The sequence below is a fragment of the Branchiostoma lanceolatum genome, chromosome 5 (assembly GCF_035083965.1).
Source record: "Branchiostoma lanceolatum isolate klBraLanc5 chromosome 5, klBraLanc5.hap2, whole genome shotgun sequence".
NCBI classification, from domain to species: domain Eukaryota; kingdom Metazoa; phylum Chordata; class Leptocardii; order Amphioxiformes; family Branchiostomatidae; genus Branchiostoma; species Branchiostoma lanceolatum.
The window spans coordinates 13,220,445-13,236,816 of NC_089726.1; the positions used below are offsets into that span (position 1 = coordinate 13,220,445).

The following is a 16,372-nucleotide window of genomic DNA, read 5'->3' on the forward strand; positions in this document are numbered from 1 at the left end:
TTATGAATAGAGAGTCGTAAACAATCATCGGTTTTGTATGTACAAGATTATGACTTAGGTGTGTCAATACCAGGCCGGCAGTAATATAACCAGCTGACCCAAAAATGCAAGGCTGTGTATTACTCTTAAGGGCGGGTTGCTTGATTTTCCGATACGTAAGGACAACGAATCCGTCTGAAACCACTTGTCATAGAACACGCTGTAAAGACTGCGTTTATATCTGATCCTCCTACTTCTTTCTTAGAGATCTTTTGATAACGATAAGAACTAAATGTCGTAACTTTCGCCAAGAAGGTTCTGTTTTCGGTAGCGTTTGGATGTATGTTTGGATGTACGGTATGTGGTTTAGCAGCATAACTCAAGAAGCTATGGATGGGTTGAAATGAAACTTGGTATGTGGTGAGGTCCTGCCCCGTCGAAGAAATGATAAGATTTTGATATCTCATATTCTGGACATGCTATGGTCGTGATTTTTGAGTCGTAGCTCAAGGAACCGAGAGTCGAAGTGGTGTAGCTTTGGCCCCCAGGCGGCTTTTATGAAAGACCTTGAGGACCTCATTTGCATAATTAATGAGGAAATTCCTGAATAGCTTCCTGAAGAAGGAGATTTGCAACATATGTGATTTGGAAAGAGGAGATGATGAATTCATATAAATTATGCTAATATGCGACTTCTTTGCATATCCATAATGTAATATATATATATTCTTCTTCTTTTCATCCTGCCGGACGTTCTGTTCAACGTCGATGTATATAATGGGGGCGCCCTAACATCGCACGCGCCCTAACACCGCACGGATTTTTTACTGACCTTATTTTGCATAAGTACGCCGTGTTTGTGACCACCGACTATGCTGATAAGAAAGGTAAATAAACCAAGTTCATGCACATAGCTGTCATTTGCATTCAAAGCATATGTGTACATATTTATTTCTTGTTTTGTCGAAAAATAGTATTTAGACGATAATGCTGGTAGCGCTGAGTAGACTGAGTAGAGGGTCACTGCATAGCTAGACGTCCCGGCGCCTAAATATACGACCTGTGCCAAGCTGATACACAACTATCATTCACGTACGAAATATAACTTCATAAAACACTAAAAATTTGGGTCTTAAAGTTTTGTTGAGTAGAAAAGCGACCAACGTAAACATCGGTGTCGTATAGTGACGTTGTTTTCCCGCCTTTTTTATGGCCGTGATGGTGGCGGGGCAATTCAACGCACAGCGAGGTCCAGAGATTTGGTTCGCTCTAACATGCGATTAGTACCGTATATGAAAAGGAAACTGAATACAGAGATGGCAAAGACATTAGTCAATAACTAGACGGAGTATTATTGATGTAAGCGGTGTCGTTTTTTCGTAATTATTTTGTCAGTCGGGCCGCATGCAATACGTACGTCAGGCCGCGCACGCAGTGCGTAGTAGCATATTTCCCGTGAAAACATGAGCTGGGATGCGCTAGATATAGCCCTTCTCACAGGACGTGAGAAGTGTACACAGTCAAAATTTTCCAGTCAAAAGAAAGCTAGAATATAACAGACTGCAAGCTTCATTTACATTTTCTTAACTCCATCGCCAACTTACGAAGAGAGCAATGTTACAAAACGTGCCAAGTTAGGCACACTATCTGGCGTAGCAGTAAATCAGAACGTACATTCGCGAAAACATCTCACAGCGTTTGCCGCTTGTAACGCGGAGCGTGAAGGGCTCATGAACAGTATTAATACATTTCTTATCGAAGTATATTCTTTAGATGAATGTGTTCAAAATTCATTCATCAAAACCTGACCACTCTCTGGCAACCAGCGATGGAGCGCCGTGAGTTCGAGCGCGTAAAAAACGTGCGATGTTAGGGCAGTCCCCGTATATATATAATATATGATTTTTTATCATGTAAAAATCAACTCCGCTAAAGCCGTGACTGGCAATGTTATATTGGATAGCAGAAAGGTCGTTGTTCGCCTGCCAAGGTTATGCCAATCACCTGTTATCACCTTGACTTTAGGTGCTATACATTCCAAAGTAACTAAAGCCACATAGTAAAGCACCCGTAGAAATCACATGCATAGGCCTTCATCTAAGACTGTATTCATCACCTTAAGCTTGTTGCGGGGTGCAATTCAAGGTTTAAATAGTAGCTAGGGTGCGATTTGAGCCTTAAAAGGCACCGGGACCGCTAGCAAGGGTTTAAAGTTGTCGACCTGAGTCGATTTTGGTGGAAATATTGTGATGAGCTCCGCAACCAATTACAACTTATACTTCACTAAAATGAAGCGTAAAGTACAACACGTGGGTTTTACATACACATGTATATACACAGATATGCATTGAGTTATGCTGCAACGTGCCTGCATGTGCCAGACGGTTTAACGCAATGATTAGTAAGCAGCACCTCTATCATATTTGTTACAACACGGTGCTTGTGCACGTGCCAGACGGTTTAACGGAGTGATTAGTGAGAGGTACCGTTACAACACGGTGGATAACGAGGCCCTGTCGGCAACTGCTATTTTTAGGTTTTCTATGGATGCGCAATTGCGCAAAAGATCTCAACCCTTAATTCAGAGTAGTCATTTGAAGGAGAATCTGTTGACTTTGTTAGCTAGAGATATAAAGACAGAAGTAAAGAAGAAAATTGTCACTTCACTGCAGTTCTGGTAATTTTTTTAGATACCAGGACTTACGCCCGCTCGCCGATGCAAGACACCAATATTACTCTTTATGAAAAGAGTAAAAGATCTCAACCTAAAAATCGCAACGGAAAAGATCTCAACATAAATTTAGAGTGACATTGAAACTTCTTTGCTTCTTTGTTTTTTGTTTTTGCTATGTTAAAGGCCCTCCCCCTCGCTAACTATAGTATGCCCATCTACTTGTAAGACGATATTTCTACCGATACACGCAATGAATGCTCTACGTAGTTCTGCATTGCTAAACTCCACTATACTAGTTTCGAGGCTAAGAAAAATAGAAACTGGCCAAAGATAACGAATAAGGTGAATTGGTCAGTTGTCAAAGGTGGCAGCTTCCTGCAAAAGACAACATACCAAACCACACCACCCCCCGCCCGCTACAGGCGTGCGTGTGCGCATGAATTTAGGCAGAATCCACAAGGCGACAATGATATTGCATATTCCTGTCCCCAAAAAAGGCTATGCAGTAGTATGTTACTCAACGTGAACTGAAAAGAACACTGCCTGTCAGAACTGACAGCTTAAGTCCCATCCAGAATATTCACCTTGTCCAGGACTAATGTGTGCAGTGGTCGGGCCCATGGGAGGCCGTTGGCGGCTACTATAATCGGGAAGGCAAAGAAACAGAACATTCTAGTTGCGACCCTTTGATATTGATATGTACGCATGGTGTTGTTTGAAGTACAATGGTTGTCCTATTGGAATGATTTAATGACTTCTTAGCAACTATATTAGTCGTAGTTATGCTTCGGTCCCAATTGGAAAAGGGGCCCCGTCGGGTAGTTCACGGGCTGTTTTTTGGCACTTTCGGGCGTGACTCCTACGTGGTCCCGTCGGACACACTGCGGTTGCCAGGCTATATTTTGGCCCGGCCGGGACAAATTTGTGGCTTCAGGCCCGACAGGGACTACACCCGACCGGCACCGGCGCAATTAGGACCAACCCATTAGTATGGTAATGAAGATGCTCGTCGTCAGTGATCCTTTTTTTAAGGCGATGGACGGAATAGCTTGGAAATATACGCCCGGGTTTTGTTATTTTCCTTTTTTTACGTAAGACCATCTTCACGTACAAAAAATATGTACTAGTAGTACCTGTGCCATGGCACTCATACCAGACAACGCATCATCGTTGCAAATCTACCCGTGGAAGAACGCTGAATCGGCGCTTAATCTGGATAGCATTTCGTAACAAAAGGATGAAGGAAAACGTTCTGTACCTTCGCCCCCTTCTGCTGTATGGGTCAGGACCCCCCATGCAGACCCCCATTTAGTAAGATTTACGTATCTGTTGTCAGGGCTACCAGAAAATGAAGGGAGTTTTTTTGTTATTTCTTGGTTGCTAAGACGACAAGGGCCAAAGATACACGTGTCCAGCTATTGCAATTATCAGCGACTGTGCTTCTGGTCGGTTATCATTCTACGTGTCTTCAAGGATTGACGTCACAGTTGCCATGGGAACTCGGGGCATCAAGAAACTTTCCCTCCAATTAGTACTTACGCAGGTGCTATCTACTAACGAAGACCTTTTTCCCCTCTGGGCATCTGTGCATACTACACAAGAAGCATTCATTGCGGCACCGGGATGGGCAAAGGCGTGGAATACAGGACTGCTGTATCTCACGGTGGAGCGCATCTTTGTCTGTCGAACACACGTAACGGGGTGCGTAACGGTTAGAGAGACGTTTGACAAGCTTGGTGCTTTATTTCCTCAAACAGGACTGGTAGAAAAATGTTCAACAGCAGCGATGGCAAGTCCAGTCCTAACGACGCACTGTTCCTGTGGCACTACGATGGCGAGTACCTGGATAAGGCCCACATTCAACCGCTGACGCCGCAGGGATACCTAGCAACTGCCGTCTACCTGACCTTTATAGGTTAGTTTTTCATTCAAAAACGTATTTTATAAGCTGCGCGGTTTCTAAATGATTTGTTACCTTGTCCTTCGCCAAGAAGTTCATGTTTTGCCGAGCATGTGTCTACGTGTGTGTTTGTGTGAACACGATAACTCGAGAATGCTTGGGTGGATTGTTTTGATATTTGGTATGTCTTTATGAAACCTCAAATTCATTAGATTTTTGGCCCTCTTGTATGCATGATTAATGAGGAAAGTTTATAAATCCGCTATATTGCATGATAAGACCATAAAATGTGGCTCCCAACAGCTATCAGTTGACACCCTGGGGCAAATATTCCCCTGCTGGTAGGACCTCTCCCCATGGGCCCTACAGCTAGTGGTCAAAACACAAAAGGATAGCTAGAACCAGTATACAACTTGTTTTTGACATGTGGATAGCTTGAGTGATGTCTGATATATTGAAATGGTAATTAAGCAAATCGGAATTTATTTTGCATACTTAATGGAGAAATTTTATAAATCCACTGCATTACATGATTCCACTATTGAAAAATGTAACATATGTAACTGAGAAATAGAGGGACATCGATATATAAATTTATGCAAATAAAGACCTGATTTGCATAATTAATGAGAAAACATTGTAGTACCATATTGGTCAATAACTGGAATTTCATTCTTGTAGCATTTGGAAGTTATGTGAATATGATCATGGTTGAATTTGAATTATGCAAATGAGGGCCTAATTTGCATTATTGATCAGAAATGTTGCTATTTGAGAAGATAATCAACTGATGTGATTAATTCAAATGATGACCTTATTTGCATTATAAATGAGAAACACTCATTAATACGTCAATCGAAAAGGTGAAAATCATGTGGCGAAGGTATGAGGTCGTGGAACTCTAGTTGTAATATTTTGTTGTTGATATCACACCTTGCCTTCCTGATTGTAGACATATTTAACTTGATTTTAGGAAATCAGGTCTTGGATCGCTAGCATATGTATTATAGTACGCTAAGGGCAAATTATAAACTTTCACATTAAACGAAAATTGTGTCCACTGGATTTAGTTTGGGCACATATTACCACTATACAGTGTAAATCTAGGGATCGCCTGGCGAATCACACACCACTTAACAACGCAACCGCGACTGTACTTATCACACCGGACAAACTGGCACTGCAAGTGAGACAAAACACTGCACGAAATGGCCCCTGACGTTTCCGGATATGGCGCCTGCATTAACCTGCAAGTGGTACCTTGATCCCCAATATGTGGATGTCCCTCAGCCTGCCCCGAAGGAAATGGATTACTTAGCCACATCACTTCAGGAAAAGTTGAGTTGTTGAATTGATGCATCCTTTTACAATTCAGCATTTCCAAGTTCACAGTCCATTATATACGATACTGAAGTGATGTGGCTAAGTAATCCATTTCCCCGACAGCTGCCAGGATCATGGGCGCCTCTTCAGAAATGCCAAGCCATCACTTCTGGTATTAGAATTCTCCAAATCGTTCCAGCTGACAGTCTCGTGATTAGCGGACGTGCCAAAAACGGCTACCTTGCAGATTACTCAATTTTCCTGTAAATGAACGGGGATACTTGAATATTCATCAGTAACGAATGGAAACTGCCGTCGCCAAACGCCGCTTAAGCTTTCAAACAGGAGTGCACAACCACGTTGCTTTCGGGCAGAGAATTCCATTACAAGATATATGTGGGGGCCAGTACAAGATATATGTTTCTTTACATATCATCAACTACGTCGTCGGTAAAGATATGCATGCTTAAGTTTTTTAAATCAAAGTTTCACCATACCGGGTTCGAAAAATGTAAAATTCAATTTATGGTAATCTCAGCACTCTTCTGCAGGTACGATGCCACAAACAAACAAGAGATTCACTGCAGTTGCAAAGAAAGCCACTAGGCGCCCAAACATGCACTACTCTCTCTACTCTCTGTCCCAAGAGCTATTTACCGCTCAAACCGTATCATGTCCAAGACACGAGATATCGAAACCGGCAGTTCCGCTACAGTAACATGGAAAGCGGCTGGGAGGGGGGGGGGGGTAATGCTGTTCACAAACACAGAAACATTCACACACACGAAAATGTAATCTTCACGAAGGTAAATATCGTCATGGCCATGGATTTTAAAACACACTAGTCAGTAGCTGTAAGCTTGTGGCAGTAGTAAGCTCTGGAAAACTTTCTTCGTTATCTGCGCCCGATCTCACTTAGCAAAATGTTGAAAGTTTTCTAACTGCTGGATTCTAGAACTCATAATAGTGATAGGTGACAAGCGGTTTCCGAAAGGCGCCGACGTGTTGTCAGTGACTAAAGATATGTCGTCTAGACGGTGTGATCTCGATGACGATATGCTTCTCTTTCGTGGCTTTCTTTGCCCTGTCGTACGGCAAACAAAAGAACAAGTTGCACAGTGGATATTCATAATTGCCAGACTATTGTCTAAACATTGATTGATGACGATGAAATGCATGTATGTTTTACAGCTTTTGTTTTTTAATCATCCCACAGTTGCAATCAGTCTTTCTTAATTTGATCCCATTGTGTATTGTCCCTATTAGTATCCTCCAACGTTTAGGTTTCTGCGTTTTGGTAAATTTGTATTCCTTTGTCGTTCTGTGCCTGTACTGTACTGTACTTTAAGGCGATAAAGCCGCCCTTCCGCCAACAGCTTAAAGAAATGTATTCAATGTCTGCTTTCCGTTAGAAATCTTTGATGGTAGGCGTCGGCGCCTTCATTTCGATGTCAATTCCTATTTGCCGGAAATGTCTGAGTAGATAAAGGCTTGGAATCGTTCGTAGATACAATACGACATTATACAACGTATGGAGAATGACAGCTCCGCTGATTTGCCACCTTTAAAAAAAGTACCTGAGACACTCTTCCACAGGCAAAGGAAGCTGCCAAACAATAAGAGTCCGGAAACCTACCATAGGCCTGTCCTTGGTGCTGAATCTGTGATAATTATGCAACAACGTCATTCCTGTCTCTGTTTCCGATGCGGGTTGTTTACAAGCATCGTCTCAAAAGCACTTCGGCCGGTTCTAAATCTGAAGGAACATAAAGAAAGCAAACGGAATTTCTGACTGCTGCAAGACCAAAACAAATCCCGATTTATAAGACTCATGCATTTCTGTTAGTTGCGAAGTGAGAAACAAGCTAGTGGGTACATTTTTGTCTACAGTAACAGTATATGATGATTCATTTAGATATTTGTCAACTTTGTAAGTGATCCCTGAATCTTAAATATACAAAGCTATTTGACATTGGAATCTCCAACGGAATCTAACAGATGATTAGGTAAAACAATTCACATTTGTTTTAGTATTCATGGCCTCCCTGTGCATATGACTTTCCGTTTTATTGCTCTTGTGTCCCTTGACAATTGCAAAAGTCACAGACAGAATTGAATTACAAATATTACAAATGTAAATATTATCGGTGAATAGGAAGTTAATTTCTTCTTTCCCCCGATGCTTATTATGAAAGGTTGCATCGCTACCCTGGGGAATGCCTCTGTCATTGCTGTTTACATCCGTCAGAAAAAGTTCCGCTCCAAACCTCACAACATTCTCATCCTCAACTTGGCGGCCAGCGATCTCGGTAAGTATGTTTTATTCATTCTCGTCAACATCATCGCATCTCAGAATATCCTGAGGCGGGCCTTCATTATGATTCTCCGCTGCCTCTTGTTTGTTGCTCGCAACTGTGTCCTCTCCCATCCATAATCCAGCTCTGTGAGCGCAGCTAAGGTCTCAATTCATTGTCCCCTCCCGAGTTGTATTATCAATAACTTGTTGTGGTATCTTAAAGGAGGATTCCACACAACAATCTTTTTCTGATTCATACGGACCCACTTCTATGTATTTACATGGCCAACTTCCGGCACAATTTATCGCTAACGGTAGACGCGATAAGAAATCGAATGACTATCATACATTCAGGACAGTACACAAAAAGTTTGAAGACTATCGCGTATGGGGATACAGAGATTTTGGTACTTGTGTAAGAAACATTGAACTCTGTCATTGTTAGAACGGTTCTCGGGGAACTCAAGAACTCGGTCGCTACAATATTCGCCCTGCGTTCAGGCTTCAACTTATGGTAAATTTGACAAAACAAACTGGATTCAAACATAACAACTCTGGTGAGTCATAATTCCCGCTTCCGGAGTAGAATGCTTCTTTAATTGCAGTATCCCAGTAGTGCTGAACAATGGATGATCCCCTGTGAAGGTCTGTCTCTTCTTTTTAACAATCATCCCCCAGGAGACTCGTTACGACAGGAAAGTTTTCAAAAGTCACCGTCATGAAAAAAATTGAAACCGATCGCAGATACAATACTTATATAACGTATGAACAATGACAGCTCCGCTGATTTGCCTTCATAAAAAACAAACTTGAGACGACTTGAACTCCAAGGTCTACCTTTTGGTCGCCTTCCTTGGATACAGGAAGCTGCCAAACAATGCACTAATCAGTTGGTGAATGAAGGTGAAGGAAGGGTCTCAGGGCAGGCTACGTTTACTTCAACTTCTTCAGAGTTGGTGCTTTCTGGACCTTCTCATGTCGGTTGAAAAATACAATCGACTTAAACTTTAACAACGTCACATGTGGTTGAGTCAAACTGACAACGCAGATAGTATCTATATTCTTGTGCAGTTATGAATTTTGGAAAGGACCCTCATTAGTCATTCTCCACAAAGGGGAAGGCATGTGCAATGCATATTGAAAGAAAAAGTCTTGACATTGATTCGCGAGCCTTTCTGCCTGGCATGTCATGTGTGCACAGTGTCGTAATTGGCATCCCGAAGGATATCTTATATGAAAGCGACTTTGAAGGAAGACTCAAATTTCCTGCAAAATGGAATTACTGCCTCAGGAGCGGTAGCAAGGCCTCATGAGTATACCTCGTTTCGTCGCTTTGTGTGCTTCAACGTTGACATTTTCCCGATATGCAAACGGTGCAGTCAGTGGTGATTGCCTGCTTGGGTGAATAGCAGCGATGTCACATTCCTCCTGACCTTTTCCAAAACGTTTCAGACGTAACTGTCACCGCGCCGCAGCGCAGCGAATCGTCGTTTTGACTTTTGCCTTAGTTGGAAGCTGAACCTATTCGTCTTGTATTTTTAGGTTAAACGGTTCCTTAACGTGTTTAACGTGTTCCCAATACCATGACGTCCAAGTAGATATCGATTAGAGATGACCCGGTAGTATTTGTAACAGCCATAAGAGATACATTATCAGAACTAACGTTATATTTCTTTGTTATAGGGAACACTGGATTCTGAAAATTCGAGTGCTTATGTAAGAAGATAAAAGAAACCCACTGGGGCTGAACTTCGACAAAGGTCGTTAACAGAGGGTCAATAGCATGTGTGGTTTCGTAATGTCATCATTAAATTTTTATGAAGACAATCTTCTAGGAATTTTAATGGATAGATAAGTCATTAAATGTCTGATTTTCTCACTCTCCTACCAGCTGTGCCATGTATATAGCATGCTGTAATTGGATACTGTGCATGAAAGCTATCAGAGCAGACGATACAAACATTTACAATCGTATGCATCAGTCTTCCGCCCTCCGCCAGTAACTAGAAGTATGAGCAGTTATAAATTGCCCTCCAGAAATCACGAAGATCATGTTGTGCAACTCACATTGTAGGCAAGGTCACCCCGTGGGGCTGTCTGATCAATTTTCAAAGCATGTTTAGACGTAACGGTCTCCGCACATTTTGTTCTTTCTTCTTTCCTCCCCTCTGTCTCTCTTGATTTTTGGCGCTATGTCACCCTTAGCTTCACACTTCTTTTATCACATTCATCATTTCTGACGGATTTTTCCCGATGTCTTAAAACTTTGACACGTTTCTCCTAAGGATGCTAAACAAAGATAGTTCCATGTCTACCTTTGTTAACAAGGTTACGTTTTCTGGGCTGTTTGTGTGTGTGTGTGTGTGTGTGTGTGTGTGTGTGTGTGTGTGTGTGTGTGTGTGTGTGTGTGTGTGTGTGTGTCTGTGTTTGTGTGTGTGTCTGTGTCTGTGTGTCTGTGTCAGTGTGTGTGTGTGTGTGTGTGTGTGTGTGTGTGTGTGTGTGTGTGTGTGCCTGTGCCTGTGTGTCTGTGTGTCTGTGTTTGTGTGTGTGTGTGTGTATACGTGTGTGCGTGTGTCTGTCTGTGTGTGTGTGTGTCTGTGTGTGCCTGTATGTGCCTGTGCGTGTCTGTATGTGTGTGCCTGTGTTTATGTGTGTATGTGTTTGTCTGTGTCTGTAAACAGCATATCCAGAGAAGTATGTGGATGCATCTTAATGATATTTCGTATGTTGCTAGGTGGTGGCAAAATAAAGAAATTATTATATCATAATTTGACATCTCGTGTTCTGGACATATTTATGGTCATGATTTTTCTTATTTTGACCTTTTTTTAATATACATTTCTACAGGTATCTCTATATTTGGCTATCCGTTCTGCACGGCGTCTGGGTACGCTGGGTACTGGTTGTTCGGGGACGCGGTGTGCCAGCTGTACGGCTTCATGTGTTATACTCTGTCCATGAACAGTCTAAACACCCTGGTCGTCATAGCCGGATTCAGATACATCTCACTCTGCCACCCACAGTATGGTAAATCTTCTTATTCTTTGTAGAATTTCACAAACATTTTGTAAGAAGCTCCTACGACCGATGACTTTGTAGAAATATAAAGCCGGTCCTCGTTATTGAAACAGAATGGCCACACGGTGGGCCGCCTCTGCTTACTGGCCTTTCAATTAATCAATGGCATGATTTTTCTTTGAAAAAGGATGAAAGTCAGCGTTCCATGATGCTTCAATACCTATCTCAGCCGGCTATTACACGGGTTGTGTAATGTAACATTACTCACAAGGAAAGCAAATTAGAGATAGAGTATTGCCCGGGGAAAAAATTAAATGGCAGTTTTGTTCAAATTTGGAAACAGGAAATACGATGGTAGGTGGTAGAACAGTGCGTCACATTTGGTTTCCTGACCATCAACAGCACGCAAGGGGAAGAAACGAGAGTTGAAGGTTTAGTTCTGTTAGGCAGGGCTTTCAGTGGGGGGTTATTTTGTGCTGCTTTTTACAGCCTTTTCTACGATTGTATTTCTCTTGTAGTGGCCATTTCTTTCATTTTCCTTGCGAATGATAGACGTTGCGGCCACTATTAGGAAAGAGAATCGTAGAAAAAACAAAATAACCCCCGATGAAAGATCTGCCCGGAGAGTGGTTATGCCGGCTGATCAATTCAGACATAGACATTCTGAAAACAATATGTAGCTGCGCCTGTTGCAAGTTAAGTGTTGTTTATTGGAGAAACGCTGAAATGTAGCTGTCATTTTTTGTCATGAGAACACAGGGTGTCCAACGGTGTTTTTGCGGCCAGGATCGCCCTCTGGCTTTGAAGTGTACAAAGATCATTTGCTACTCTACAGCCTATCTGAATTCGATTGTCAGATGAAAAGAAAGATAGATGGTTCGGTTCGGAAGACTTCAAAGGCTGTTACAGTCACGTAAGACGTTCTTATCCATATCCACGCAACAAAGGGAATACCCGCATCCGTTTCGTATTTAATGGAACACATTTTTGAGCACGTGTCTTGCTACAGTCCTTGATAACGCAGTCCCTTGCTATATTTTACTATCCTGGAGTCCAGCTTCTTAGCTTTTCTTAGCTTCTCGCTCCTTGGCGGGGAGCGGAGCTTGGGTAGCGGACTAAAGCTAAGAAGGCTGGACTCCAGGCTAATATTTTACACACCGATGGTGGTAATCAAAAGTGTTCAAGTTATCTAAAATAAAGAAACGCATTTTTTTTTACATCATGACTTACTCATGATCAGATACGAAACGAGTCGTGGCTTCCCGCCTGAATTGAACAAACATGGATTTCGTTACCAAGCAACCGTTGGTCATGAGAGATATGTTATGAGCAGTTGATTAGAAGGCACAGGTGGTGATCAAAACAGGACAATGAACACTACATGAGACGTGTGATGTGAGGTCACTCACGACGTGTACTTCCTCTGCTCGCGTATCTCATCATAGCTCCAAAAACGTACTTTGTTACGACAACGTGCATCCGGTATACTGGAAGCTCCTATATAATATCATACGGACGTTCGTGATTCCTATAACGGACCAATGAATCAATTTTGTTGCATGCGTTAAACACCAATAATTATGCACAAATCTATAACTTTGACATCAGATTAGTATTATGCACTAGTATAACTACCTGCGGTCTTGTCGTTACACAGCCTACAGGTTGACACACCGTGTGACGGCGTACTCGCTGATCGGGCTGTGGTTCTACGGCCTGCTGTGGACCGTACCACCGTTGGTAGGGTGGAGCAGCTACACGTATGAGATATTCGGTAAGGGCAGTTGCCGTATTTCTTCTGGAGTTTTACGGGAAGTTCTAAACTGTTTTCCTCACTTTTAGAAAATCTACCTCCCCAGTCCACCTCTAAGTAAAATATATTTTGTTTTCAGGTACGTCTTGTAGCATCAAGTGGACGGTGGAGAATACATCAGAGATGGTGTACGTGGTGGGAAGCTGTCTCTTCTGTTACCTTCTCCACCTGCTCCTCTTGGCTTTCTTCTACTACAAGATCGCAAAGCGGATGCGTAAGCTAAACCTGCGCGGTCAACACACCGTTCCGGCAGCCAGAGGTAGACGGGACTTCGTCACCAGTAGCCGGATGAAGTCGGAAAGCAGGGCCACTCTGGTTAGACCTGGCGTCTAACGCTTTCTTAAAGTATATAGACGCGAAGTTACGTGTGGTGAAAGTATTATGATACATGTTTCCTGTTTCATACATTATTAGTTGTATAATGTGAAATCAGCAAGGTCAATAGTTTATACCAAGCAGCTATACTAGGTGCCTTGTGGTATACGTCGATTTCCGTTAATCTTTGGAAAGTGTGTATACTGTATACGATATATAGATGATAAGTGCATTGGTAACTTTGTCCTAGATGTGCTTCCTGATGGTAATACTGTTCGTGGTGGCGTGGACTCCTTACACCGTCTCGTCCTTCTGGTCTATACTGGTGCAGAAGATCCCCCTGGCGGCCGCCACGTATCCGACAATGTTCGCCAAGTCGTCCTGCGTCTTCAACCCCATTATCTACGCCATCGCTCACAAGAAGTAATTATAAAGATTACAATCTATGTTGGAATTGTGTTCCTGAAGAAATTTTTTTTCTTCTATTGCGCACAAGTTATTTCAGTGTAGAATATTCATACTTCACAAAAATGGCGATTTCGTCCATGTTTTCGTGATCTATGAAAATTTTAACCAAAGGAAGCAGTCGTATCACTGTAATGATTTTCAAATTTCATTTGTGTAAGGACCCTCACTTCTCGTTGATTTACTATCTTCAAAAAACCGTTTCTGAAAAGCTACACTCAGTCAAATTATCTGTCCCCTTAGTGATTAATTACTTGCCCTGAATGTGTTGATTGATTATTTTGTTGTTTACTTGTTTGTTTGTTTGCTTGTTTTGTTCAGGTTCCGGTCGTTCCTGTTCCAGACGTGTTGCCCCTGGCTGTACAGAAGGGTGGGGCTGGGGGAAGACAACCCTTACATGGAGCAGCGTCGAAGGGACCGCCTGCGCAAACAGAAGGGGCAGATCTTCTGCGTACAATACACCAATGTTAGTCCTTATTAAGCGTGGCTTTTGCATTTCGCATTTCTTATCATTATCACAGCAAGTAAATCTAATGGGTGACATCAGCGCGCTCATTAATTTTCGCTCAATCAGAAAATAAAATAAATGATTTTCCCCTTCGGAGATGATCAACATGACGAGAAAGTACCAATATGGGAAAATACTGATGAGGTAACCATGACTGAAGTTTTAGAGGTGAAACTAGTTCGATAGTTGTAAAAGTGGCACCAATACTATAGCAATGAGTGTACGAGTATACCACACTAGTGTCACGTTGTGCACTACTTGAATACAGGAATAAAGTACTTGTTGGCTGTGATACCATGTTTTGTACAACGTTTATGGTGTCTATTTTATAATTGTAGCCATCCTGATTTTTTTTACTCATCATTTCTCGCCCTCTCGCATCCAATTTGTAGTCTGCAGAGGATGCCATCCAAAGATTTTCTTGCTATGGCCCAATCTAAGTTGTCGTGCATTCGCTTGAATATGCCCCAATAAGAGTTGTATTTCTTACAATGTGTGTGATGATAATAATGATATGTACCTTTGCAAAAGAATGTTATCCATGGTCCCACTCTCCTGTCGTTTTTATTAGGGGAATGTTTACATTGGTTCCCATGGATCACGTGGCTGCTGGTCAGAAGACGGAAGCAATAACGGAGAAACCAGTGGTTCATCCCGCTACCACAGGGCGAGGGCGTCCTTCTCCACACTGCGGGTAGACAACCTGATGAGACAGCCGCAGACAGGCAACACACTGTCGAATCTTCACTCGAAAGGAAGGAAGTACATAGTGCAAGCACAGGTAGAACCCGTGCCAAGGACGGACAACGACACGTCTAGCGGCGAGGTCTCCGTTCATGACTTGTCATGTATTGACTTCGCAGTGATATAGAGTGTGGAGAAACCTAAAATACAGATTGTTGTCAGGGCGTAGGACAGCTCTTCAGCACCAAGGCCAACATGCCCCAATGGAATTTTGGGGAAGAATCTGAGTGGGCCTAGTTGGACAGATAAGGATAGTTGCCGAGCAAATGAGGCCCTAGGGTTATCCACACGAGGGGAGACTACTTTCCACAACAAATACGGGCGTGTTGGCCGTGCTAAACATAGGAGGTTTTAACTCATTGGCTACATACAATACTAGTATATTGTGTATAAAATGTCTAACTTATACATGTGCCAAGCGACGCCATATATATTTCTATCAGAGTATAGTCTGATTTGTTTTATGACCTTTCGACGGGTTGTCAGAGTTATGTCAGTTGGTATCTTTTATCGTTTGTAATCGTGATTTTCTGGAACGACTAGCTCTTTGACTTGCAGGATTTACGTATACATCGTAACGTTACATATAATCAAAACATTGTGTTGATGGCTGTAGCGAAATCAAGTACAAGTTAATATTTGTTTGTGCGTTCATAGACGATGATCTTCGAGAGACCAACCAGACTACCCGTCAGTGGATGCAGCAGTGGGGGGGGGGGGGGGCAAGATATGACGATGATTCATAGATAGATGTAGAGTTGTATTTACTTGAGACTGATGCGGTTTGACGTGTTTTTTCTTGTATTTTCTGTGACATTGCGGCGGCTATGTCCAAATACATTTTAATACGACTTCTATCATTGTACGAGGTAGCTACCTACATGTATTTCCTTGTAGTTTGTGACGATATCAATTATGAATGACCACTTCTCAACAAATTTAATCATATGTAATTGAATTACTGTTTATTCAATTATATTATTCAACTATATAATAAACAATATTGTAACCAATATGGTGTTATTAACCACGTGGTATCGATAGATTATGTCAATCACATTTTTTTAAAACTGTGTTGGAATAAATCAATAAGTTAAATATTGTCAAAATCTGCTATTTCAATTACCGAGCTAAGAAGGAGTAAATACGTTCTACACACACTACATTCACCTAAGCTATGATGTCCTCTTCCACCAGTTCAGCCCAAATTGGCCGCAATACCAGTTTCGGAATTACTGTCATCTTCCTTAGCGCTTTGGTTTGACCATTATGCATAGGTATGGAATCACAATTGCGGGATTTGTCGCGTGTAACAAGATGACCGCCCATGGAAAAGA

The 16,372-nt window shown here is 42.1% G+C and overlaps 1 protein-coding gene across 1 annotated transcript; it reads left to right on the forward strand.

The window, feature by feature from the left end:
• Nucleotides 1-4,128: 4,128 nt before the first annotated feature.
• LOC136435251 (visual pigment-like receptor peropsin) lies at nucleotides 4,129-16,133 on the forward strand. The gene is made up of 8 exons (XM_066428561.1): nucleotides 4,129-4,568; nucleotides 8,072-8,185; nucleotides 11,020-11,199; nucleotides 12,848-12,964; nucleotides 13,083-13,318; nucleotides 13,569-13,741; nucleotides 14,105-14,249; nucleotides 14,863-16,133. Exons 1-8 carry the CDS (start codon nucleotides 4,424-4,426, stop codon nucleotides 15,160-15,162), a joined length of 1,410 nt encoding a protein of 469 aa, XP_066284658.1. The 5' UTR covers nucleotides 4,129-4,423; the 3' UTR covers nucleotides 15,163-16,133.
• Nucleotides 16,134-16,372: the final 239 nt, after the last annotated feature.